This window comes from Nothobranchius furzeri, chromosome 6 (genome assembly GCF_043380555.1).
Source record: "Nothobranchius furzeri strain GRZ-AD chromosome 6, NfurGRZ-RIMD1, whole genome shotgun sequence".
Taxonomy (NCBI): domain Eukaryota; kingdom Metazoa; phylum Chordata; class Actinopteri; order Cyprinodontiformes; family Nothobranchiidae; genus Nothobranchius; species Nothobranchius furzeri.
The window spans coordinates 26364387-26392319 of record NC_091746.1 but is presented as its reverse complement, the minus strand read 5'-3'; the positions used below and the strand labels follow the sequence as shown (position 1 = coordinate 26392319).

Below are 27933 nucleotides of genomic sequence, written 5' to 3'. Positions count from 1 at the left end.
GGATCGGAGTACTCGCCGATACCGATATTTCTACCACACACAAAAAATCAGGGTATCTGCAGCTTTAACGGACCCAAATGTAAGACTTTTTAAGACCTTTTTTAAGGCCACTTTGACTACATTTAAGCTATTTTTAAAATACCTTACATATATATACATATACCTTCTATGCAAGTACCTTTGTCAAACAGTCAAATTGGTTTAATAGTCAACGGTGCTAAGGACTTTGATATCTGGAAGGTGCAATTCAATTGTATTTTTATCTTTATTTCTATTTTTTATTATTAAATAACATTTCCTGACGCTCTGTAACTTCTGTCGGTGTTGTGCTGCTTTTTTGGAAACCGAATTTCCCAAAGGAACTCACCCGAGGGATTAATAAAGTTTGTTATATATTTTTTCAAATTAAATTTAGGCTATAATTTCCAGCTATTGCCTGATTAGCCATCCAGTTACCATTAAATTTGCACTTCCCCATGGCGCAAGCTCCCACTAGCTAATGTGCTCATCTAAAAATAGCCCCCTTTCACAACCAACTGAATATGTACGGTTCCGCTTACGCCAATGTCATTCACAAAAAATGCTGAACACAAACTAGAAATTCAGGAAATTTTCATAGAAATAAAAGAATCTTGTTTATTGGGTCTTTGGTCATTTAAGACCTTTGGAAACTGTATTTAAGGATTATTTGACATTTTTAAGGATTTTTAAGGCCTTAAATTTGGAAAAGCAAATTTAAGACTTTTTAAGGACCCGCGGATACCCTGAAAAATGCAATGATTTGGAATACAGATTTTATTTTCTTCTCTGTTTTCAACAGGAAAAGACTGTGAGGTAGATAAAAAGTAAAATATTTTAATATAAATGATCACAAAACTAAAATATTAGGTGAACAGAAATGACAAGTTACAGTGAAGTCACTTTCAAGCAACCGCATTGGTATCGGTTCCTGGTACCTGTTAACTTTTACCGATACCGATACCAGTATTGGTATTTGTGCTAGGGATGCACCGATATCGATACTGGTATCGGTATCAGTGCAGATACCGATATGATACTGGTATCGGTATCGGTAAAAGTTAACCGATACCAGGAACCGATACCAATGCAGTTGCTTGAAAGTGACTTCACTGTAACTGGTCATTTCTGTTCACCTAATATTTTAGTTTTGTGATCATTTATATTAAAATATTTTACTTTTTATCTACCTCACAGTCTTTTCCTGTTGAAAGCAGAGAAGAAAATAAAATCTGTATTCCAAATCATTGCATATTTTTGTGTGGCAGAAGTATCGGTATTGGTAATCGGCGAGTATTCAGATCCAAGTATCGGTATTGGTTTGAAAAAAAGTGGTATCTTTGCATCCCTAAATAAAACGATGGGAGTCCAAATACAAACCTAGCACTTCCTTTACACACTAGACTTAGCGACATGAGTCCAAGTGTTAGATAAATATTATTTGATGAATCCATAAATACAGAAACAGCCTTCGTAGGACATTTCCAACATGACAGCTTGCCACACGGGCAGCACGTTGCCTCTAGCGGATCGACAGGAAGAATTTTCCCGGAGCTGTTTCAAACCAAACGGCTCGATCTGTAAGCTTCGGAGGGTTTCTGAAGCAGCCGTCACAAACCACTTTGGGAGCAGTAATCGGTACTTTACTAAGCCTAATGGGCTCGACACACGGGAGGCGACCCGCGGCAGCGGCAAAGCCGTCTACGCGTTCCGTGGCAAAATCGAATCTTCCATTGTTTTGATTGGCTGTGTTTCACAACCAGTAAATCAATCCAATAAATATGTTGCATTTTTAAAAAAACGTTATAAAAACAAATATTGATAAGATTTTTTTGTCTCCAAATAAATAATGATGTTTTAAATGATTAGATTGTATGTTAGATACGTAACATTCTTCGTTAGGTTTGCTATTGCACTAGATAAGCTTTGTAAAGTACTTCTTACCTCATGTGTTCATTCTGGCACCAACAACTTCCCATGCTGCGGCCTTTTTGTGAATATCTCTTTATTCTTTGGTAGAAATATCGTACAGTTCTGAGAAATCCGTCACAGCAAGTAACAACTTCTCCTCCATGTTTGCTCGGAGATGTACGGAGCATCCTGTCCGCTCATTGGTCAGTGAACGAAACCTCCGTTGATTGGTCCTCGTCCGAGCGACAGCGATGACAAGTTGAAACTATTTCAACTTTCTGGGATTGCGTCGTTGGGTCGCCTGTGCACGACACGTGCTCGAGCGCAAAATTTCACACGCACATTTTTCGCGTTTTGCTTAGTAGGAGGGAGACCCGCGATTATCGCTTTCTCGCGCATGTCTCATTGAAAATGAATGGAGGAGAGGCGATGTCGCCTCCCGTGTGTCGAGCCCATAAAGCTGGTTCCGATTGTACGGTCACGAGTACTCATACACCTCCACTGTTCGGGTTGTTGCAAAGTTGTTTCTCAAATGAGCGTCGAACGTCACGCCAGCGCAAACGTATCCGAACACTTACAAAAACCGGATCTTTTGGGTGCATGCCGCCTTCTTCTTGCTTGCTATCCCGGAACGCACTTGCGTCTAAAACGCTCCCGGTAGAAATGGAAGCGCCGCTGAGGTCACGAGGAAAACGCGTTTATTACGTTAAGCTTTCGGTTGAAAGCCGGGGTTAGCAAAAACGTGCTCCTGTATTTTTAAAGAGTTCAGACCAAACAAACGTTTGGAAATTGCGTAAAAATTGCGCCTATTGTAGGTGAACAGCTGACCAAAGCATCTGCTCGTACCTTTTCTACGCCGCTTGCTGATGTCACGGAGGAGCTCAGGCTTTCTGTGGACTTCTTGTGTCGCTCTTTTTGACGATTCTTGTCCTTGTGACTCTGGAAACAGTAAAACACAAATATTTTTGGGTTTTGTTGTTGGTAGCAAAAATACTATGGAAATTCTCCCTCTCTGCTGTGCTTTAGCTTTCTTTAAGCCACACCCACCACCTGTAGTTACCTGACAGCAGTTAAGCCAGTAACTCAGCAAACTGTACCCATGAGTTTCTAAAACGTCTTAAAATGTTCGCGCGTTCTTGACGTCCTCTGGTGAGCTGCAGGGGTCGCTCTTTTTTTGGATTTTTTAAGATATTTGAAAACTTTGCAAGACTCATTTGCTTAAAAAATTGGTCACAGACTCAGAGGAGCTGCTGGAACTTGTCTCTAACCTTTCCCAGTTTAGGTTTTGTGAGCCCAAAGGTGTGAAAACCGTGAGGCTGGGTCACGCAGATGGGGAGCTGGTGCCTAATGCAACCCCTTACCCAGAGGAAACCCATGCATGCATGGGGAGAACATGCCAACTTGGTGGCGAAAGGCAACAGCCGGGATTCAAACCTGCAACCTTCTTGTTGCAAGGCAACATTGCTACCAATTGCTCAATCTCAACCCATCCATGTAAAAGATGTCTTGGAAACGTGTTTGCTGCAACAATTTTCAACAAATACGGTGAATACTTGTGTGATTTCTGAAAAGGCCAAGGCTTGATGGAGGGGTAAATCAAACTTTGACGCCGTCGGCCCGGTGGGCGACTTAAACAGAGGGTCTTACCCTCCTCGGTTTGTGATGGTGGTGTTGTTTGTCCTGGGATGGAGAGCTGGAGCGCCCTCTGGAATGACTGAAGGAGCTGCCGGCATTTTCACTTGAGCGCAACTTCTTCTGCTGCAAATCAAAACACAAAAAGCTCTCGTTTTAGCTGCTGCTGACCACAATAATGAAACAAAAGTCCTCACAACTCCACTGAACCTGCACGGATCACGGTATTAAACGACATTCATCTCAACACCGATTCAAGTACAGCGTCTGTCCTGACGATGCTTGACCTCGGTGCCACTTTTGATACTGCAGGCTAGGGCTGGGCAATAAATCGAAAATGTATCGTTATCCAAATTTCTGACTCTTATCGTGATAATTTTACGCATGTCAATAAATTTGATAATAAAAAAATGAAAAGATGTGTGTACAGGGGCGTAACCATCATCTCAAAAGTGAGGGGGACAATTTTTTCCAGAGATATTTATCATCTTCTCGCATTCAATCTTACATTTCTTAGATGATAAAAAACATTTAAAGAGCAAGTAACGCCTAAATTAACTTGTTTCTGATGATTACCTGCATAGATGAGTGTCTAATGGTGATGTACACATGTGTAATCATTAGTGTGGCAGTTTAGTGCAACTTACTCTAAATGTAATATTTCAGCCCAAAACCATAATTCCATCTCCATCTTCAGGTTAAAACTCTGCTCCACATTCATGCAGAACCAGCTGTAGCCGATGGCTAAGCTGAAAAACGTGACGTTGTCAGCAAACTACGACGTGGCTGCACCGCACTGGTCTCCAGGTGAGGCAGCCGCACCTCCACCTGGCTCAGCCACTGACACGCTGGCGCTCTGAGCCGCTCTTGCCCTCCTTCCCTTTTCATCTAATGATCATGGTTAACAGGAAATCCTCCAGAATGCTGCAGAATCTGTGTCTGCTTTGTCCTGAGCGGTACGTCTTGTGTGAGTGCACACGCTAGGGTTGTCACGGTGTGAAAATTTAATCTCACGGTTATTGTGACCAAAATTATCACGGTTTTCGGTATTATCGCTGTATTTTTTTTAAAAGTGTTACATTTTCAGACAACTAAATAAACCCTGTATATCAGGAAAATATCGTCCTCAGTTTGTGTGTAAATTTTGCCTAAAATGAGTTATTTTGTAATTATGTTGTTTATTTGTTTACATTTTTCCCCTTTAGTCTTTAAAATACCAATATTTGCCCATAACCTCTTATTTTTTGTCTGTTTGATGTCATCATTTAAAAATATTAGATCAGATGATACTCAGTACTCAAGTAGCCTTCTAATCAGATACTTTTTTACCCTTACTTGAGTAATAAACCCTATATCAGGAAAATATCGTCCTCGGTTTGTGTCCTTCCAGTGAGCTTTGCAGATGTGGGAAAATGTCATCAGGCAGTAATCATTGTTAAATTCATAATTATTCTCGGAGAGAGACCAACTCTTTATCTGCCCCTGGGAGCCCCGTAATGCATAGCGTCATTTCAACATGGCGGTGTCCGCGACACGGTTTATATGCAGGTAGCGGCGCTGCGGCTGCTTTATATAGCGACTCGTTGCGTTCTCCCTCAACCCAAATCCTCGGATCACGCATTTTAGCTAAAACGCTAATGCTAGCTTGCCTTGCGTTGACTGTAGAGTTGTGGGTGATGGTCACGCAGATGTGTCATGAGATTTGAAGCGTTGCTGCCTTTCACAGACACTTTTTCTGCAAGTGCTGCAAACAGGATAGCCGTCTTCTATCAGCTGTCCCTCAGCATTCTTCAAATATCCAAAAAAATGCCCGTACTTCCCACTTTGTCTTCTTTGAGGGATAATAAATGTCCTGAGCGCTGCCGTCTCCTCCTTTGGCCATTATTTCAGCTTTAGCTTCAAGAAAGTTTTGGTTGTAAACAACAAAGTGCGGAAGTGCCGCCGGCAACTTCAGCAGATGATACGGTGGCTGGTAAGGGTCATCGCGCCTACACCGCAGCCACGCTAATCCACCGAGATACTATAGTTTTAAAAACAAGACGGTTATTATTACTGTCAACTTTTTACCGGGGTTTACCGCTACACCGGTTACCGTGACAACCCTAGCACACGCTCGTTAACAAGTCGTTTTTAGATTGAGAAACTATATTTATAAAATTGAGTAATGGTAGAGTTTCTGGCTATACCGCGACAACACATGACGTCACTAAGATGTGCACCCTGCTGACATTGGGGCAACAGCATGGCAGCGACTGCAAGCATGGAGTGGGCGGAGGAGGAGGCCTATATGCCGCAAGTGGCATATATTTACCACATGAGGATATTTAAAAGCATGTCATTTTGACAAAAATAAACTGAGGAAAAAATATATTGCAATACAGGGAGTGCAGAATTATTAGGTAAGTTGTATTTTTGAGGAATAATTTTATTATTGAACAACAACCATGTTCTCAATGAACCCAAAAAACTCATTAATATCAAAGCTGAATCTTTATGTAAGTGGTTTTTAGTTTGTTTTTAGTTTTAGCTATTTTAGGGGGATATCTGTGTGTGCAGGTGAATATTACTGTGCATGATTATTAGGCAACTTAACAAAAAACAAATATATACCCATTTCAATTATTTATTTTTAACTGTGAAACCAATATAACATCTCCACATTCACAAATATACATTTATGACATTCAAAAACAAATCAGCTACCAATAAAGCCACCTTTCTTTGCAAGGACACTCAAAAGCCTGCCATCCATGGATTCTGTCAGTGTTTTGATCTGTTCACCATCAACATTGCGTGCAGCAGCAACCACAGCCTCCCAGACACTGTTCAGAGAGGTGTACTGTCTTCCCTCCTTGTAAATCTCACATTTGATGATGGACCACAGGTTCTCAATGGGGTTCAGATCAGGTGAACAAGGAGGCCATGTCATTAGTTTTCCTTCTTTTATACCCTTTCTTGCCAGCCACGCTGTGGAGTACTTGGACGCGTGTGATGGAGCGTTGTCCTGCATGAAAATCATGCTTTTCTTGAAGGAAGCAGACTTCTTCCTGTACCACTGCTTGAAGAAGGTGTCTTCCAGAAACTGGCAGTAGGACTGGGAGTTGAGCTTGACTCCATCCTCAACCCGAAAAGGCCCCACAAGCTCATCTTTGATGAAACCAGCCCAAACCAGTACTCCACCTCCACCTTGCTGGCGTCTGTCAGACTGGAGCTCTCTGCCCTTTACCAATCCAGCCACGGGCCCATCCACCTGGCCCATCAAGACTCACTCTCATTCCATCAGTCTATAAAACCTTAGAAAAACCAGTCTTGAGATATTTCTTGGCCCAGTCTTGACGTTTCAGCTTGTGTGTCTTGTTCAGTGGTGGTCGTCTTTCAGCCTTTCTTACCTTGGCCATGTCTCTGAGTATTGCACACCTTGTGCTTTTGGGCACTCCAGTCATGTTGCAGCTCTGAAATATGGCCAAACTGGTGGCAAGTGGCATCTTGGCAGCTGCACGCTTGACTTTTCTCAGTTCATGGGCAGTTATTTTGCGCCTTGGTTTGTCCACACGCTTCTTGCGACCCTGTTGACTATTTTGAATGAAACGCTTGATTGTTCGATGATCACGCTTCAGAAGCTTTGCAATTTTAAGACTGCTGCATCCCTCTGCAAGATATCTCACTATTTTTGACCTTTCTGAGCCTGTCAAGTCCTTCTTTCGACCCGTTTTGCCAAAGGAAAGGAAGTTGCCTAATAATTATGCACAGCTGATATAGGGTGTTGATGTCATTAGACCACACCCCTTCTCATTACGGAGATGCACATCACCTAATATGCTTAATTGGTAGTAGGCTTTTGAGCCTATACATCTTGGAGTAAGACAACATGCATGAAGAGGATGATGTGGACAAAATACTAATTTGCCTAATAATTCTGCACTCCCTGTATATATGGTTACCGCACATGCTTCAGATTATATGGCAATATAGATCTGAGGCCATATCGCCCAGCCCTAGTGTTGTTTAAATCAAAACTAAAACCCTCATGTACTCATCAGCCTTTACATGAATTATTTCTTATGCTGCGTGGTCTCCACTGAAATCTGTGATGTAACTTTGTCTTCTCCCTTAGCTCTAAACTGTGATTCCATCTGTGTGTATTTTAATTTGTGCTTTTATGTTGTTTTGGTATCATGTCCTGACCTGCTGTAAAGCACACTGAACTGCCTCTGTGTTTGAAATGTGCTCTATAAATAAAGCTGCCTTGCCTTGAATAAGACCAAAGCTTTACAGAATATCCTCTCAGGCGTTTTCAGGGTTTTGTTTCGACTTCAAAAGGGCAAAAAAATTGGAGAAAATGCCCTTTTTACCATTTTGTTATAATGGTGTTTGCAGTAGCCGCAGTACTTCACGTTGTCAGCCTCTGGACCTTCCTCCTCACACAGCAGGCCAGCCATCTGAGCGCTGAGCAAAACAAACAAACAAACAAACATTTATCAAGTTTCTACACAAACATCAGGACAACAACACAATTATAAGCAGATGGATTCGATGTTAAACTGTACAATCTCAGTGACGTCCAGGGTGCCGGGACAAGCTAAAGATGCTAATATCGATGCTTTGTTGAAAAAATAACCTCCGTCATTCCTGCCCAGCATACTGCTGAGATCTGGACTCGCTCTGAGGCTGAGTTCCTGCCGGGTGCAGACAGACCCGAGCACGCGGCACAGCTCAGTGAAAGCTTTCACATTTTTACTGTGAAAACTCAAATTTCAGTCATAAAAGTTACGTTTAAAGCAATGAAAAGGCGGATTCTGCTCTTGGGATGTGACCCGGTTCAACGCTGGTCATTGTCACCAGAATGAGGCTCGCTCAGGTCAAAGCTGCATTTTTGTTTCTTTATAATTAAAACTCGCAACCTCAAAGTGGCAGAGTCATTCAAAAGAAATCTGTTTTAGTTTAAAGAGCAAGTCACCCCCAAATCTGTCTAATCATGCTGCAGACACGTGTAGCCAATAGTTTTGCACTTCAGTGCATTTTAGTTAAAATTTTAATTTTCTGCCTAAAACTGTCAGTGTCGTGCCGTTGTCAGGTAAAAACTCTGCACTGCATTTGAATTTAAATCTGCCATCCCTATTGGCTAAGAGGTACCCTAGAACTTTAGCTGGTACCATATGATGTCACAATGACGTTGTGAGTCTGTGTGTGTGTGTATTTGTTGGCGGCTCCGCCCTCTTGGTCTGCTAGGCAACAGCATTTGTTGCCTTTTTCAAACAGGAAGTGGGAGTGGAGTAATACTCTGGTGGTAGGGGGTGACTTGCTCTTTAAGGTTGAGCTGTGAAAAAACCTGAATTTTTTTAAACATGTCCTATCAGGAGCACAGGGTCACTGTATCACAGCACCGTTTCCTTTAAAGACCATGTTCACTCTTTGTTTCTACACATCTGCAGCGGTCTCCGATATAAATGAATGCTTACAAATGAAGCTCTGGCGCTCCTGCGTCAGGAACTAGAAGCGAGCCGGAGGCGAAGTGAGGAGAAAACAGCAGGATCAGGACTCCTATTTCCTGATATTCGAACATCTCTCCTCTGATTGGCTAACAGCAACAGAACTCCACAACCGACTCTGTTTGCTCTGCAATCTTGATGTTTTATCTCCACAAATAACACAAGCCTGGAGGAGTTCTGCTGTGTGGTGGAGTTGCTAATGCTAACAGTTAGCTTTTACTAGCACAGATGTTCTCTGTTTCCTGGAGGCGAAACCGACATCAGCCTTCGCCGTCGTGAGTCAGAATGGGCGAGTCCATGAATGATCTGTCAGACTTTTCTAACCAAATCAAATCAACCTGTTTCTCAGTGAACTTGGCCTTTAAAGATCACCATCCTATGCAGATTAAAAGGATATTTGGATTATTTGGAAATGTGTTTCCATGTAAAACAAGCTTCCTGAATGGCTCTGTTTAGCCTTCTGGACTGATAAGCTAACAGCTAGTCTGAGCCTGTGATCCCCTAAACTGTGGTTGTGAGGTGGTTTTGTATAAATCATTACCTCCTATCAGTTTCACATTGCCTCGGCTTTCCACTGGATGCATAAGCGAGGCGTAACATAAGAGAAATGTTTTACACGCGAGCTCCCTTCGGGTAACGTAGCAAAAGCTTTCCACGCATCTTGTCCCGCGAGGTCATGATGGCCTGGGAACTCCACCAGCATGCAGGATTTCGGCAGTAAAAGGGGAAGGAGGGCGGCATATATTCAAAAAGGTCTGTGGTTTAGTTTTTGTTTTACTTAGGGCTGCAGAATATATCGTAAATATATCGTTATCGCGGTGTCAGCATGAACAATATGCATATCGCAAAGAACAGATAAATATCGCAATGAATGGTCAGCTCAAATGTTTGCTACACATAGCACATTCTGTCAATCAAACAGAAGAATGATGTTTTTTTAACAAATCAAACAGAGCTCTTCACCCATTTGGCCAATCGGGTGGGTTCTCATAGGTTAGAGTCCCGCCCCCGAGGTGGACGGTACTTAATTTAGATGGTTAGCTAACACCTGAGTTAGCTTTGTTCTGCTCTTTCTCCTGATTCTGCTTTTCCCGGGATCCACTGATCGCCTTTTCGTGTTCATTTTCTTTTTCCCTTTCCACACATTTTTGCTTTTCTCATTTTAATTTTTTTAATTTCTTTGTTTTTGATTATTTTTGTTCCTGAGTTAAGTTTTTATTCATCACAAGTAATATCGTCATTGCAATATTAATCACTGTTATCGAATATCGCAGGTTTTCCTAATATCGTGCAGCCCTAGTTTTGTTTACCTCAGCTACAGAGGTTTCGCAGGTAAGTACTTTTTTCACTAGTTAAGCAACTGGAAATCTGCACATAACTTTTATTTTGAAACTTTTCGGATGTTTAACGCCACTTTCGTGTTTGACTTCCCGTCTCAGGTTGGCCTGAACTGCAGGGCTTGACACGTTCTTGAAGCGTAGCGTGTAAAAAGTGAACCCTAGGATGTTTCTAAAAGGCGACGCTTCGCTGCCCGTGGAAACGCACCCATCCACTATACCCACGGCAAACGGCTTAGCGGATGTTGCACCACTTCTACGTGCCGGGTGGAAAGGCCCGGTTAGGGTTACATTACATGGACGTCCATGCTAAGTACCACCAGCAGCAGCTTAACACGTTACATCTGGTGCCTCCGGGTTCCGCTCCAACTAAAATCTCTTCCTGGTGCAAAAGTTTATAAATTAAGCCCCTCCTGTCCAGAGTACATCTAGAGACTGTCACACATGCTTTTGTTCTTTCAAGGCTCGACTATTGCAGTGCACCGTAAGCCGGCCTTAGTCAGGGTGCGGTAGCATGCTTGCAGTTAGTACAAAACTCAGCCGCTAGGTTCGTGACAGGCACTAGGCGCAGGGAACATATCACCCCTGTGCTGGCATCCCTTCACTGGCTGCCTGTGCAATACAGGGCAAAATTCAAGGTCTTGGTACTGGCATAAAAGGCCTTACACGGAACTGCTCCAGCATATCTTGGCAACCTTTTGCATAGGCATGCCCCCTCGTGGGCCCTTCGCTCAGCCGGCAGGGAGCTGTTGATCGTTCCACGCACTAAGCGCAGGTCACGGGGGACCGTGCGTTCTCGGTGTTGGCACCTGCACTTTGGAACCAGTTGCCTTTGGTGGTGCGTCAGTCACCCTCATTGGGGTTTCTAAGACTCGCCTTAAGACCCATTTTTTTGTTGAGGTATTCCAGGATTAGCAATTTTTACCCGGTTTCGATGCCCCGGCCTCTTGATCTTTTTCAGGATTTTATTTTTTGCTTTTATTCTCCTCTTTTAGTCGATTTTATGTTGGTTTTACGATTGTTATATTTTATTCTGACGGTTTTATGTTTTTATTGTGTTGTGTTCAGCACCTTGGGCGTCTGCACTGGTCGCAGAAGGGGCTTTATAAATAAATGAAATGAAATGAAATAAACAGTACTAGCTCAAACTGTTGGATTGAGGAGGCTGGAGCTGGTTTAAGAACGCAGCAACACACTTTGGTCTTTGCTACGGTCGAACTAGCCGTTAGCTCATCAGTCCTTTGGGGTGTAAAGTATTTTTCCAAGCAAAAGTCAACAAAGAAGCGATCTAGAGCATGTAAGAGAGGATAAATGTATAGCTTTAACACAGAAACACACTTTAAAATGGCAGAAATATGGCTTTCATGCACACTCGGCCGGTTCTGAACACTCACCAGGTCACGTGGAAAGCTTGTCTGCAGCCCTGTCTGTTGCAGGTCATGCAGGCTCCACAGGCCGCCTTGCTCTCTCTCCCGTGGTCCTCGCAGATATAACAAGTCTGGACAGCGGAGGAGAAGCAGGAGCACGGGCACATCAGTCACTATTACTTTTATTATTAACAGCTGCTGCACGGCTTCTCGTCCAGAGCGACGGCATTAAAAAGAATCACTGTGGCGGAAAGATGAAACACTTGTTAGTCCGCCTCCAGCTGCAGCTCTACTGTAAACGATCAGGAAGTTCTGCAGATGAGGCTTTCAAAGAGAACAGATTCTTTATGGCTCTGAACAACAAAACTGTCGACCAGATGTTTGGGGAAGCTGGACGGAAATCTCACGTCTTGGTTTGCAGGATTCATTTTCTGATCTTTTCTTACTTGTTTTCTCAACTGAAAACTTTTGAGCATAAAAACCAAACTGTTTTCACAACCAGAGTCACAGAGGCATGCTCAGAAAATAAACGACAGCATCCACATGTGAGCCTGGAAACGAACGAGCTTTGTGTTCGTTGTTCAGCTTTCTCTGGGCGAGCGGGGCTGACTGGCGGGGGGCAGAGGAGGCCTAGCAACAGGTGCGAGACAAAGGAACAGCGAGCTCTTTACCTTTTTTACTTCAGCCCTCTCTCCCCCTTTTCTTCCACTCCCTGCATGCCACTCAGCTCTCCGTTTCCCCTCGGAGGACGTCGGCTGCGCCGTGAAAGGCCAGAGACAGAACCAAAGCGAGAACGCCAAAGGAAGAGTGGCTTCTCAAGTTTTCACTGTCCATTGTGCGGCTGTCCAGAAATGCAGGCAGCAAAATCAGGATGAATGGCTCCGACGGGGCAAAGCTGCATGCAATTTACTGTAGCTGACATAGTAATATGAAACCAGCCTCTCAAACAGTCACACGTGTGCATTTATATGCAGGCAAGCACACGCGGACGCCTTCCCCACGGGATCAGCCCGTACATCAAACATGCATTTCTTTGATGCTTCTGTGTGAAAAACATTCCCTTCATGCAAAATGACTTTCTGTTATTCTTTTAAACTGGTTTGGATCAATAGTTCTCCAGGTTCTTTTTAAATTTAGGCTAAAACGTCTAAAATCAGCAATCTGGAGTTTTTTCCCCATTTCAGGAATTACGTACGACCTTTTAGAAGAATCCTAAAAGAGACGGTCTGACCCTTTCCTGTTTTATAATGTGGCAACACGTCTAGTTGGTGCTAAGCCCGCCCTCCTGACCCGAACAGCCCCAAGTCAGTTAAACTGAGCGCTGTACCGTTATGGGCTCGACACACGGGAGGCGACATCGCCTCTCCTCCATTCATTTTCAATGAGACATGCGCGACAAAGCGATAATCACGGGTCCCCCTCCTACTAAGCCAAACGCGAAAAACGTGCATGTGAAATTGTGCGCTCGTGCACGTAACGTGCGCAGGCGACGCAATCCCAGAAAGTTGAAATATTTTCAACTTTTCATCGCTGTCGCTCGGACGAGGACCAATCAACGGCGGTTTCGTTCACTGACCAATGAGCGGACAGGATGCTCCGTAGATCTCCGAGCAAACATGGAGGAGAAGTTGATCCTTGCTGTGACGGATTTCCCAGAACTGTACGATATTTCTACCAAAGAATAAAGAGATATTCACAAAAAGGCCACGGCACATAACTAGCAGCACCTTGTGAAACATCATATCTACCGCTTTTTTAACTCCGAACCGCTTAAATAACCTTAATTCCCTCCAACCTGACACAGTCAGTCAAAACAACGGAAGATTCGATTTCGCCATGGAACAGAACGCGTAGACGGCTTTTCCTCTGGCCGCTGTTGCGGGTCGCCTCCCGTGTGTCGAGCCCGTTAGCCGTTAGCGTTAGACATCCGCTTGTGTTCCGTGTTGGCGGATGTACCCAGACTGATGCAGAATTGGCGCCATTTCTCATGGACAAGTAAGTCTTTAAAAAACTAAAGCTACGTGCTTTAGCTCTGTTGGCCAGCTAGAGGCGCGTGTTCACGAATGAGAGGCTGTAATCTCGGCAGTAGGGAGACGGGCTTAAGGTGCAGTACGGTTGTTCTGCCTCTAGATGGTGCCCTCCGAGAACACACTCTGGATCAATCATTTGTCTTTACAATCACCACTTACTGCAGCACGGGTTTAAGGTTTTCACACAATCCCACTTGATGATTTATAGAGCGAGTTTGCCACAGAACGCCAAACTAATAATTATGTTTGAATGTTTAAAACTCCTCTTTTTCACAGAGCTGTCCAGCACATTTAGAAATTACAGATTAGCCACCATGTCTCTCAACGTGAGCCTGGCCTGCCAGACTCGTCCTCTGTTTAATCCTGCACAGAGAGAGTCTGGCAACTCACAGGCCGAGAGGCACATAAGGGGCGGGACTAGGCAGCTCAAAAATAACCAATCAGAAAAAAGATGGAAATGCTGATGCTGTAGTTTTTTTTTAGCTGTAGCGACTGGCGACAGTGCAAACATCGTTTAGCGTTTCTATTTGATTTTTTAGCCATTTAGACCAGAGGAAAGAGCCGCAGCGAACTCCGCTTCAGTTGCCATGTTTATGACAAACTCAGCGTTGTGGTGTGTGACGCACGCTGCTCAGCGCTGATTGGCTCGGTTAGAATTCTCAGGGGGCGGGGTTATTTGAACAGGAGAGTTCCCAGACCCTTTATCTGTGCAGAATTAAACACAGGAGGAGTCTGGCAGGCCAGGCTAGGCCACCGTTACAGGAGTGATGGTTTTCTTTCAAATCCCATCAGAGAGAACATGAAAACCTCTTTGAACGTTTGAGCTGAAGTTCTCTCTTTTGACCTCGACATAACGTCAGTAGGAAACATAAAAATTCACACGTGTGACCAACTGGGCCTACTGATGGTCAGAGTTAAAGAACTATTAGACCGAGGCTTATTTTTAGTCCTCTCTCTGAGGATTCAAAATGAACCGCTGGTGGTTACCAAGGTGATCCTAATGAGCCACTGCCAGCAGCTTTAACGTTTCTGTTGCTCTAAACATCTAAATGTATTTTTTTTTCCTGATAATGGGGTTTTATTAAAACATGGTTTGGGCCTCAAATGCGTTTTACCAAACTGACGTAATTTTCCTCCCAAAATCACAATTTTCAAGTTAATTATAAATGTAATGAAAAAATGTTTTCTTCTTACAATAAATGTTTTAAAAAGTTCAGAAATGTCATTTCAGTCTTTCACTTCTCTTTAAAATTCAACTTTAATCATATTTTTACTACATCTGCAGTGGTCTCTAGTAGGAATGAATGCCTTGTAAGTCGTTCTCTGGGGGGAAAAAAGCTCCAGTGCGTCTGTTCCAGGAACTAGAAGGGAGCCAGATCAGAGCTGAGCTTCAGATGACAGGATCTGGAGTGTCTTACTTCCTGATATGTGGACATCTATCCTCTGATTGGTTAACAGCAACAGGACTCTACCACTGAATCTGTTTGCTCTGCAACGTTAATGTTTTATCTCCATTTATAACACAAGCCTGGAGGAGTTCTGCTGTGTGGTGGAGTTGCTAATGCTAATGGTTAGCTCTTACTAGCTGAGACGTTCTCTGCTGTTTCCTGGAGGCTAAACCAACAACAGCCTTCCCCGTCATGAGTCCAGATGGGTGAGTCCATGAATGTTAAAGAGCAAGTCACCCCAAATCAACTTAATTTTTCCTGATAAACTATATAAATGTGTGTCTAATCGTGCTGCAGACACGTGTAGTCAATAGTTTTGCACTTTAGTGCATTTTAGTTTAAAATTTTAATTTTCTGCCTAAAACTGTCAGTGTTGTGCCGTTGTCAGGTAAAAACTCTGCACTGCATTTGAATTTAAATCTGCCATCGCTATTGGCTAAGAGGTACCCTAGAACATTAGCTGGTAGCATATGATGTCACAATGTCGCTGTGAGTCTGTGTGTGTGTGTGTGTGTGTGTATGTATTTGTTAGCGGCTCCGCCCTCTCGGTCTGCTAGGCAACAGTAATTGTTACATTTTTCAAACAGGAAGTGGGAGTGGAGTAATACTCTGGTAGGGGGTGACTTGCTCTTTAAGTGACAGTGTGACGTAGATCTGTCAGGATGTTCTAATCCTAGAGTTTCACCGTCTGTTTTCTATCAGAAGCTAATGCAGGAGATAGGTGTAGGAGACTATTTTCATGTTCAGCCTGCATGAAGCACTCAGAGTGACCCATGAGAATCAGAAATAATCATTAGAAATGTTATTTTCAGTCAACCGCACCTTTAATAATAACTATTAATCTTTTAATCAGAATCGAGCCATCTCAGACTTTAAACAATGGATCGTCTTACTGAGCACTTCCTTTGTTTACGTCTGTTAATGACAGAAGGAAGCCTAGCACAGGTGTGTGTGTGTACCTTAATGTATCTCTCATGGGGGACGTACTGCAGGATGATGGGCTCCATGGTGAGGACGTTAGCGAACTGCACCTCTGGGATGTAGAGCGCACACACGACGTGGGCCCAGCCTGAGAGATCAGCAGAACGTCGTTGATATTAGCGACGACCTTTGACCCGGTCCAGCGTTAGATCTCAGGGATACTTACCACCACTGTCCGTCCTCTTAAGGGCTCCATCTTTGTGTGGACACAGTTCACACCTCTGCAGGGAAACAGAAGGAGACAGAGCCGGCCGTTACAAGGATTCGTGAGCGGGACGCGGATGAGCCGCGTTGTTGGGAAACTCACCACGCGCGCCGCACGTTCCTGGGATTCACACTTCCTGCAGAACCACGGCCCGGTGGGAACTTGGACAATACCGTAGCACGCTGCAACACATAAAACACCCAGCTGTCATCTACAGTTTTGTTTTTCTACAATAATAAACCTTCAAAGGTGCTGATCAGCCTCAACGATCAGAAATAAACCATTTCAGAAGAAACAAATTTTAAAAAATCAATAAAACCCTAGAAAATCTACGGCTGTAGGCTCAGAGACGAGCAGCTCTCGTTTCAGGCTCTCTGAGTTCCGCGTGAGCATCACCTGCTTCATAATAACGGTTTGATTTTTGGGTCACAGTGAAATAAAAGAGATGAGCCCGATAACGGCGAGCTGCAAACGGCTGTAACCGAGACGTAACTCTGTTTAGCGAAGCCAAGCTGAAGCTGCCTCACCAGCGACCGACGGTTCGGGTCGGCGGTTAATAACTCAAACAACGCTTATTATGCTGCCATATTATAAAAAGATTGTTTTTATTATTATTTATTTGTATTATTTAACCGGGATAAAACCTCAGAGGCAGGGTGACAAATAAATGATTTAATGTAAAAGATTCTGCAGACTAGCGTATGCCAAAAGAAGCAGTTTTACTCTGTGTGTGTGTGTGTGTGTGTGTGTGTGTGTGTGTGTGTGTGCGTGCGTGCGTGCGTGTGTGTGTGTGTGTGTGTGTGTGTGTGTGTGTGTGTGTGTGTGTGTGTGTGTGTGGCCCAGTATGATCCATGAACTGTTTCTGGGTCCAGGCTCAGTGGCTGGAGGCCATGTCTGAGGGGTTCGTATCCAACTGGATCAGCGGTTCTGAAATGTTTCCTCTACTATTAAAACACACAAGATTGTCTTGTAAAAAAGAATAAATAATAATACAATTATTATAATAAAACAGAAGTGTGATTTTTTTCTGTTTAGGATCATGAATCTAAGTTATAAATTCAATTATTTGTTTTTAATGTAACGTGATGAAGGAGCTACTCCTCCAAGGTTATTTAACCTCTTTCCACAGTTCCTTTGACACAGCGCCAGAGTGCATGAATCAGCCTCGAGGTCATGCATTTGCTTCTAAACTGTTTACTTTCCAGCAATGAAGAAAGAAGATAAAAGACTTTTTTCTTTTATTAAATCAAAGAACTCTATTTTTAATAAAGCTAATCAAAACAACTGTTAGTCAGTAATACAATGTGACCGATCTGTGAAATCACAATATTATGATTCATAAGTTTAAATAAGTAATATGACTTAATCTAGTTCACTAGACACACTGACACACGTAAGGTAAACAATCACATGACACATTACTGTTGCTGATCCAATCAGAACCTTCCTAGTCTGAAGTGTGGCAGAGTCTCTGTTGGTGTTTATAAATCTGCCAGCTTTGATTCGACCAGAATCAAAAACATCCAGATTAATAACAGTTCCAACGCCATCTTAAGTTCAGTTCTCAAGATCTCACTGAGTTCACCGCATGCTAAGCGAAGTATTGGACCGGCCATCTGTACTTCACTTTTTAAGCTGAGAACCATCAAGCTGGAAAAATCTGTTTTTACCAACCAAGCAACGGTTCCTTTCAGAATAAAAGCTGAACTCGCTGACCCAAGGAGGGTCCCCTTTTGACGCTGTGAACCACCTGTTGCTTTTTACCTGGAGACAATCGAAGGACTAGTTTGTCGTGCTGTGACGCTGTACCATTGGCTCCAGCCTCCAGTACCGAAAGGAAGGTCCGTGGACCTGGCATTCTGGATCCATGGTTGGAGGTCTCACTGAGGGTATGTGTGGATGCGACAATATGGCGTCTCATGTGTTTATGACTACTCCGATCAAACTCTGATAAGTTAGAAGCAAAACATCATATCTCACTCAGGCTTGCTTCTCCGGATACGAGAGCTCTGAATAACACTCATTCACACACACCAACATTCAAAACTCTGCTCAATCCACCTTCTCCACCTCCAACCAACAATCTATCAGCTGACACCTTTGCCTCATTCTTCACTGACAAAGTGGCAGCTATATGCAAACATTTTACTCAACTGGCCACTCCTGAACATTCGCTACCACAAACCCCTTCTAGCCCAACCATCTCAAGCCCTACTGCTTCATTTTCCTCTTTTCCCTCTGTCACTGAGAACTGTGTGTCCAAGCTTCTCACGTGCAGCCGCCCTACTACATGCCCAATGGACCCCATTCCGACTAAGCTGCTCTAAGCTATTGCTCCTACAGTAGCCGCAGCAGTCACACGTGATCAATGCTTCACTGACATCCGGTACATTTCCGACCTCTCTCAAGCACGCTCAGGTTAAACCGCTGCTAAGAAAAAACATCTCTTCCTCCAAATCATGTGGAGAACTACAGACCTATCTCTCTCCTCCCTTTTCTGTCCAAAATCATTGAAAGGGTGGTTTTCGAGCAGATCACAGAATACCTCTCTCAAAACTGTCTGCTTGACCCTTACCAATCTGGGTTCAAAAAGGGCCACTCCACTGAAACTGCTCTGTTAGCAGTGATGGAATCCTTAAAAGAAGCTAGAGCGACTGCCAAATCCTCAGTGCTTATCCTGCTCGACTTATCGGCTGCATCAGACACTGTCAACCATGGCTTCCTTTTGTCCACACTCTCTACCATGGGCATCACAGAGAAAGCACACGCCTGGTTTGAATCGTACCTCATAGGACGATCATTCAGTGTATCTTGGCTTGGACAATCCTCTACCGTGCACCATCTTGCCACAGGAGTCCCCCAGGGCTCTGTACTAGGACCTCTTCTCTTTGCCATATACACCACCTCACTGGGTGAGATCATTCGATCACATGGCTTCTCCTACCACTGCTATGCAGACGACACCCAGCTCTATCTGTCATTTCCACCAGACGACCACACCGTCTCTGCACGAATATCAAACTGTCTCTCTGACATATCAAAATGGATGAAATCCAACCATCTCCAACTCAACCTCTCTAAAACTGAATTACTTGTCATCCCAGCAAAACCATCCATACAGCACAATATCTCAATCCAAAATGACTTCCTATATCTGGCTCCTTCAAAGGCAGTTCGAAATCTGGGTGTTGTGATCGATGAACACCTGACCTTTAAAGATCATGTTACCTCTGTTGCTCGTTCATCCCGCTTTGTGCTGTATAACATACGAAAGATCAGACCATACCTAACACAACACGCCACCCAGCTCCTGGTGCAATCTACTGTCATCTACCGCCTTGATTACTGCAATGCCCTTCTAACTGGACTTCCAGGCTGTACTGTGAGACCTCTTCAAATGGTCCAGAACGCAGCGGCGCGTCTGGTCTTCAATCAGCCTAAAAGAGCACACGTCACCCCTCTGTTCATTGAGTTCCACTGGCTACTGCTAGCAGCACACATCAAATTCAAACTGCTAACATTAGCATACAAAGTCCGAGATGGTACGGCTCCCATCTACCTGAATCCTCTTGCAAAGGCTTACGTCTCGGCCCGGCCGCTCCGGTCATCACAGGATCGTCGGCTAGCAGTGCCTACACCACGCTCAGGACAATCCAGACTCTTCTCATGCATCGTTCCACAAATGTGGAGTGACCTTCCAAGCACTACCAGAACAGGGGCTTCCTTTTCAATTTTCAAGAAACCCCTGAAGACCCTGCCCTTCAGAGAGCATCTTCTAAGCTAGCACCTTCCCTGCAACCCCCCCCACCCCCCACCCCCCACCACCGTCCACTCCTTTGTTCCCTCCTCTCCATGATTGATGTCAAGTTGTTGTTATTGTTGTTGTTAGCCTCAAGGGCAACATGCCGATTATCACTTGGAAGTCGCTTTGGACAAAAGCGTCTGCTAAATACATAAACATAAACACACCATCCATCTCACACCTCATTCAAACAGAACATCCATCATTAGAGTTAGTATTGTTAAATTGTTTAAATTTGTTAAGTAATAAATCATCTTAAACGTTTGAAGGTCTCTCTCTCTTCTCTTGTCTCTCAGTCAATACAAAGAGTTATCTAAATCCCTGCATTAAAAAGTTCCAGTCTTCTGAAATAAACCAGTGGTCCGTAAGATTGACCCTGTACTCGATATGGGATCTTAACGTCTCACGGTCCATAATTAAATGTAAATTACTATCATAACATTAATCTCAAGGATTCCCAAGTCTCATATGATGACCTGGGAAGTTGTTTTTTTTTTTAAATCACTTCACCCAAATAAAAACAACACAAAAGCCCAACATTGCCAGGAAAATGCCGGCAATTCCTAAAACCTTTAGCTTCCGACCCACAAATGCGATCTTGTGGCGTGATACTTGCAGCTTGGACTGAGTAAATATTGAAAAAGCAGGCAAAGATCGACTCTAACTGCTGCTTGTATAGATTCATAGTTTTTATTTTGTCAAAATTATTATTTTACAGCTTAATCTGATTTCTGGGAATCCCAAAAGTGTTCCATTCGGACTCTGACTCTGGAAAGTGTCCGGTCTAGGGGTCTGAAAGCTGAGGCTCTGGAGCTGCATGTGGGTCATCAGCTCCTCTTAAGCGGCGCCTTGTAGCTCCGACACAAACCTGAGTGTCATATACCAAAAAGCTGACAACAAGGGAGGGTGGTTTTTGCTGTTTTTACAGTTTATGCAACAAGTGCATGAAGTTTGTGCAGCAGAATGACCGATAACAAAATTAGGCCACAGAGACAGTTAAAACTAGGGATGGACCGATTTATCGGGCCGATATTCCCTGCTTTTTATCCATCAGCTGATTTTTGTCCTTATAGAGTCGATTGGAAGTCCGATGCATCCTCAGGCAGCCCGGCGCTGTTGTGTTTAATTTACATGTATTTTTGACTTCACTGATAACATCTGCGTAATAAACACTCAATGAACTTTATTCAGGTGTCTGACTTTAACACTGAGTATGCACAAAGTTACGATTCAACAGTTAGTTAAATTCAGAGTTCAAAAACAGATTCAGCTTCAGAAATTTTGTGCATCAGCTGATGTTATTGGTGACATCATGGCATGAAAATAAGGTGGAAAACATCTAGATATCGGCCATGGGCTGACCATGCCTCCTTTATCGGTACTGGCAATAGAAAACACAATATCAGTCGACCTCTAGTTAAAACAGCTCTGGTCCTCACCCAAAATGGGTTTAAAATTAGGGATGTCCCGATAAAACTTTTTCAATTCCGATACGATACCGATATCGCAGCCTTCAGTATTGACCGATACCGATATCAATCCAATACGATATCAGCACAAATCACACATACTTTTACCTATTTCGTAGTGTGGGTGTATGAAAGGCATGATCAAGTGATATTACTCAGAGAAAAAAAAATCACATTTTATTTTAGCCACTGGTTACAAAAATTTGAACCTTAATAAACTGCTTATATCGGAGATTTTTGATGCAGCCCGATGTAATCCGATAGCGTTTTTGGGCCGATATCGAATTACTTCCAACATCGATATCGGAACGGGACATCCCTCTTTAAAATGCACTGATTGAGTTCAATTATAACTGCAACTATTGATCAGTAATTTGTTTCCTTCTTTGTGCAACTTTACTTAAAAGCCAAAAGATGGGATGATTTTTTAACATATCTGAAGTGGTTTTGAATCTTTGTTGGAGTAAAACACAACAAAACATAAAACAGATTAAGCACAAAGCTAAATATTTGTGTATGAGAGAAACTTCCAACTTCTTAAAACTAAAAATCTGGCCAACAACCATTTCATCGTTTTAGGTCATTTATGGATCCATTGGTGCTTTTTTACGTTGGCGAAACATTTGAACAAAATGATCCAGATCTAAATCCCATCCATTTATTATGTCCTTTATATTATTATTTTGACAATAATTCACATCCCTTATGGCAGCAAATAGATATAAAATTAAAGAGTGTGGCCATCTGGCCGCTTCTGCAGATACTGATGTAATTCTGCATAATTTAGAAGAACGTTGCATTTTCTAATTCATTCATTCATTCATCTTTTTTTATTCATTCATCTTTATTTTGAGCCATTAAAAATAAAATAAATATGCAGATATACATAAGCGACGATGCACAACAAAAGAAGCAATCATTTAGCCCTTGCTTGAGTGGGAGGAAGTAAAACTTATTTAATCCCACCCCATTTAATCCCACTCGCATCAGTTATTTCAATATCACAACAAATTAATTCAGCTTACACTCCCATACAACATTTGATATACTTTTCACAATGATTGTATTTATAATATCATCATCAATCCGACACAACATGTTAAATCCAACAAACAACCACAATCACATACCAATAAACTAAATGATGATATAGTTTATTCGGTGTTTGTAAACCAGCTATAATCAGGAACGATGGTTAAAAAAAGGCTTTTTCATTTGAAAACGATACCAGATTTTTTTTAGTATTTGGATCATTTGAATGATAAAAATGTAAAGTTTATTTGTTCATTTTCCTGTTACTGTTTATTTGTTCGTCCTTCGTGTTTAACCTTTAACCTTTAACCCAGGCTGCTGTTTTTGTTGTGGTAATCCTGCTTCAGAGTCGTGATGCTTTATTCAGACCTGGTTTTTACTCAGAAACCGGATCTCTCCTTTCAGGTGAGATTAAACCAACAAAGCGGACCGGACAGGTGGGCCTCCCCGGAGCCGTTGGGCTCCACCGGGCCGAACATCCTCACACGGACCTGCCGCGGAGGCTCCATCCAGCCTGCGTGCCCCCCAGCGTTCACAACAAACAGCACGCCTACCCACCCCTCCCACCCGCACAGAAACACGCACGTAGACAGCGGCCAGCCTTCCTACAGACCGACCGACCGACCGAGCGGCGCCGCCGGCTCAGCCTCCAACAGCTGCCCGACAACCACTCGCTAGCGGCGGCTTACCCTGGTGAACGGCGACGGTGCAGCCATGTCCATCACAGTAAACCAGCGGGTTCTCAGCCCAGCCTCGCTCGTCTGAACACACGCAGCAACCTCCGACCATTTCCCGCATGCTGCTCCCATACGAAGAAATAAATTTCCCCTCCGGACGACGACTCGAACCTCGGCGGGGCCTTGTCAGGTGGTCGCCCCGCACCTCAACGCCGCACCGGGCATCGTCGTGCTCCGCGTCGGACGCGCAGTTTGGGCGCAGCGGGGAAACCAAATCTCGGTGTGTAAAATTCTGCTGCTTCTACGTTTTCTCCGTGATGTCCTCCCGAAGCAGTGCGCATGCTCACAGCTGATTCCTCCGGGTCGGAATCAGAAGTCAAGGCGAAGGGAGCAACTTCAGAGCCCGGACCTCCTCAAACTCTGACAGTAAACATGACATTTGTACCAAATTATTGGGATTAAATAATCTGACCTGCTTCTCTTGTTTTAGCAGCTCAGCGACTAATGTAGGTCAAACGGTCAGAACCGCTGGCTGCGCCATCTCGAACAGCTGTGTGGAAACAGCGCCATCTGCCGGACACGTGCACAACAGCAGCGGGGACTGTTGCAGGGTGTTTCACCATCCAAACGTCCTGACCTGAAAACAGACACATCTGGCGGTTGTTGGTCGTTAAGACCATTCTCTGTTGCTGTACAGACATTTTTGGAGAGTCCGAACACAGATCCTACACTAAAGCTGGAAATCAGGGCATAGAAAGTGTCATTATTCATGAATAGGTGGTTATAAGAAGAAGAAAATATCATTTCTATGGCGCCTCTCAAGAGAAAAATCACGAGGTGCTTCACAAAAACAAAAAAATGTTAAAATGTAAAAAAGCATTTAGAAAATGTTTAAAAATATATTTAAAATGAGCAAAAATAGGCAATTGGGAATTAAAAGAAAAAATGTTAAGAAAGAGAGAGAGTGAATAGGAAAGAGGGAAATCAGTGGAACACGTTTTATAATAATAATAACACATTTTCATTATTCCATGCCTCTCATTGTTGAATCAGTAATCAAAACATCTGTAAATTTCTTTTTTTTCCCCTGACAAATCATCTACCCAAATCACATCATGTTATTTAGTCAAACAGTCTTTTTTATATTTAAATCATAGAAACTGGGCCAGTCAAGCTGGGCTAACGTCTGACAAAAAAGACTACAGAATAGCAACAAGGTGGTTTGAAGTATTTCATTATTTTTTTATTCAGACATTGTTGTATTTGAGGTGCTGTCAGCTGGAGCACTGTAGAGGTTCGTAGTTTTGTAGCCCCTAAAAATGGTAACTCTTTTTTTTATGTGGTTACATAAAAATTAAACAGAGTAAAAAACATAATCATTGATCTGTTATTGTTGCCTGATTAATGTCAGACCTGTAGAATTAACAAATCCCTTCAAGAGAAGCCGTCTGACAACACGAAGGCTAAAAGATATCAAAAAGCAACACGTCATGTCCCGTTCGAGAGGAATTCAAGTAACCAGAACATTTTCAGCACTGCATGCCTCACTTGGTCGAGGCCAGAAGGCCAAAACCTCTGCAGACCCGAAGAAGACCAAACACTGATTACCAAACACAAAATACATCTCGATAATCCCCAAGATTTCTGGGAAAATATTCAGTGAACTGATGAGAGTAAAGCGGTGTGCATCCTGTTCCATCTGAAGTAAAACTTAAGCATAAAACATCTTACCAAGCACGGCGGTGGTAGTGTGATGGTCCGGGACACTTGGTGTTGGTGAACCACAACCTCTCTTAGCAGATAATGCTGAGATAGACCTCTGACCTTAAACATGTTGGATGAATCCAACCAGTGTAATGATTTTTTGAAAACAGTGTTTTGTATTGACTCGGGTTATCTCTGATATCTAAATATTTGTGTTCTAAAACACTTTACACCATCAGGAAGAGAACAGATTTGCTTTTTCATCAGCTCTATTTTCCTGAGTCTGCCAGCAGATGTCACCAAAAACCACTTTCTTTATGTTGATTCATCTGTGTTTGACTTTCTGTGTTTGAAACCTGGACTAAAGTCTCAAAGTCTTTGGAGAAGTAAGTCGTTCTTGTTACTCTACACGTTTTACGCCTTCCCACATTCCCACGGATCATTGATAGTCAGCTTTACTCAGAACCGCTGTTCGGAGAAGATGGAGCAACGGGTAGCACCGTTGCATCATATCAAGGCCATAGGTTCAAATCCATAGCATGTTCTCCTTGTGCATGTGTGTGTGTGTGTGTGTGTTTATCCTGGTGCTCTGGCTTCCTGTTAAAGACCAAAAACAGGCACGTCAACGAGCGAGCCGTGTCTTGTACCTGGGCAAAAATAGAAGCAGTGAAGTTCTGCAGAAACGAATGACTATGCTGTTTGTCATGTGGAATGGAAGCTGTGATAACAGTTTGCCTTCACAAGTGTCACTTCTCTTCAAACCCAGAGAGAGAAAAGGGAACTGGAGCTGATGGAGAGGACAGATAGCAAGGTGGCAGCTGGATGAGGCTGACACCCTCTTCTGGTCTAAAGGCAGCAAGGCGTGAACAAGTTCCTGCAGCGCCGTGTGGGCAAAGTGCACACACACACACACACACACACACACTCAGCCTGACGCGCGGACATGATGAAGTCTGTGGCGTGTCATCTCGCGTGCTCGACAAAACTTCCCCGCTGCGCTCAGACGGGGGCACAGGTAGTAGTCACTGGAAGTTTGGAAGGTTTTTCACATCTAAAATTCCCAGAAAACCTCCAATTTAAAATAAATGTAGCAAATAAATTCCCACAGCAGGAGCTTTACTGGCATGAATAATCAGTGATGATCCATTCTGTGGGTGATGCGAGAGCGAAGAGGGAAGAGTGAAACTGCTGATTAAAATCGGCTCCTCTGTTCTTTTCTAGTTGAATAACCATGACAGTTGGTTGTTGGTTCTGACTGAGACCCTCCTCCCCTGGACCACGTTCACGCAGCTAGAAATCAGAAAGAAATCAACCTTTCCTCCAGATGATGATGGGAAGGAACACCTCCAAGTGTCAGTTTCTCAGCACACAAAAGGAAGTCTGGTCCTACACCTATCTCCTGCAGTAGCTTCTGATAGAAAACAGACGGTGAAACTCTGGGATTAGAAAATCCTGACAGGTCTACGTCACACTGTCACTAACATTCATGGACTCACCCGTCTGGACTCACGACGGGGAAGGCTGTTGTTGGTTTCAAGTCCAGAAAACAGCAGAAAACGTCTCGGCTAGTAGAAGCTAACTGTTAGCATTAGCAACTCCACCACACAGCAGAACTCCTCCAGGCTTCTGTTATTTGTGGAGATACAACATCAACGTTGCAGAGCAAACAGATTCAGTGGTAGTTGTGCTGCTGTTAACCAATCAGAGGTGAGATGTCCAAGTATCAGGAAGTAAGACTCCAGATCCTGCCGTCTGAAGCTCTCCTCTTATCTGGCTCACTTCTAGGGTGTTTCTCAATGCCAAGGAACCTTGCCTTGATGTCTTGGCCCCGCCCCGGTTGCCTAGGAGATACATCATCGGGAGCCGCCAAGACGTGTTCCAATGTTCATGTTCTACCGAGGCGTGTGTTCTCCGTTTGTTAGCCGTTTAGCTAGCTGAGCGAAGACACACGGGAGGTGTCTTGTAGTCTAGCCTTGGTCAAAAATTACCCAGAATACACCACAGTATTTTCAAAAGGACGGCGGATCAGAAGCCGGCAGCTACTTCAGGGACAAATTTCAAGTTTAAAAGTAAGTCAGCTAATTTAAAATGTTTTTTTAGATCCAAAAAAGTTATCTATGGTTGGTTAGCTGCTTAGTAGTTGCAGCTTCGTGGCTAGCGGGTAGTAACTCACTTATATTATATACACAATTTAAAAAGTAAAAGTGTCGTTATATATTCATATTTAAACTAATACATATAAAATATGACATTATCTTCCGTGTCACGTGACGTTACGTGACCGCCATGGAGGCCGCGTTAACTGTTTTCTTTGACCAAGGAAGGACAGAGTCCTCGTAAGCCAGGCGCCTTGACATTGACACCCCTAGTTTCTGACACTGGTGCACCAGAGCTTTTTTTCCCCCAGATTATGACTTACAAGGCATTCACTCCTACTACTACAGATTTACTCATTTTCCTGGTCACCACCCACCAGCAGAAGGTCATCGTTTTTGGGCCTGTTTTAATGAAACTTCTATGATCAACAGACGTACATCTACAGCCGATTTGCTCCTGAAGCCAACCGTCCTCAGCTCAGACAGTCAGTTTGGCAGGAAGTGAGCTCCACATTGGCGTCCGGCCGCTGTGCGCTCTTTCATGGAAACCCAGAATGCTTCTGTCTGGTGGGAGCGCTACGAGAACATTATTTAGGAATGAGAAACCGAGACTTGATGCAGCGTGGTGTCCTTTGAAGCTGTGCACTGCGCCTCTCTGAAAACCACAGCCTAAAAAAGGAGACATGTGACCTTCGAGATAATAGGATCTTTTTTTTTGTTTGCAGCCTCGAAGCC

General features: G+C 43.5%; 2 protein-coding genes across 2 annotated transcripts in view; one reads left to right on the top strand and one right to left on the bottom strand.

The window, feature by feature from the left end:
- Positions 1-27822, bottom strand: part of LOC107393384 (protein AF-17) — a 43732-nt gene extending 15910 nt beyond the window's left edge. Inside the window, exons 1-8 of the mRNA XM_015971689.3 lie at positions 23411-27822; positions 16521-16600; positions 16380-16434; positions 16192-16301; positions 11782-11885; positions 7914-8007; positions 3577-3687; positions 2776-2868 (exon numbers count right to left, since the gene is read on the bottom strand). Coding sequence (XP_015827175.3) covers positions 2776-2868; positions 3577-3687; positions 7914-8007; positions 11782-11885; positions 16192-16301; positions 16380-16434; positions 16521-16600; positions 23411-23519 — 756 coding nt within the window. The 5' untranslated portion in view covers positions 23520-27822. The remainder of the gene's footprint in view (positions 1-2775; positions 2869-3576; positions 3688-7913; positions 8008-11781; positions 11886-16191; positions 16302-16379; positions 16435-16520; positions 16601-23410) is intronic.
- On the top strand, positions 19432-20202 carry LOC139070278 (uncharacterized; the record flags this gene model as incomplete). Its single annotated transcript, XM_070552080.1, has 1 exon — positions 19432-20202. A coding segment is annotated over one exon (771 nt), but the record flags the coding sequence as incomplete, so codon positions are not given.
- Positions 27823-27933: the final 111 nt, after the last annotated feature.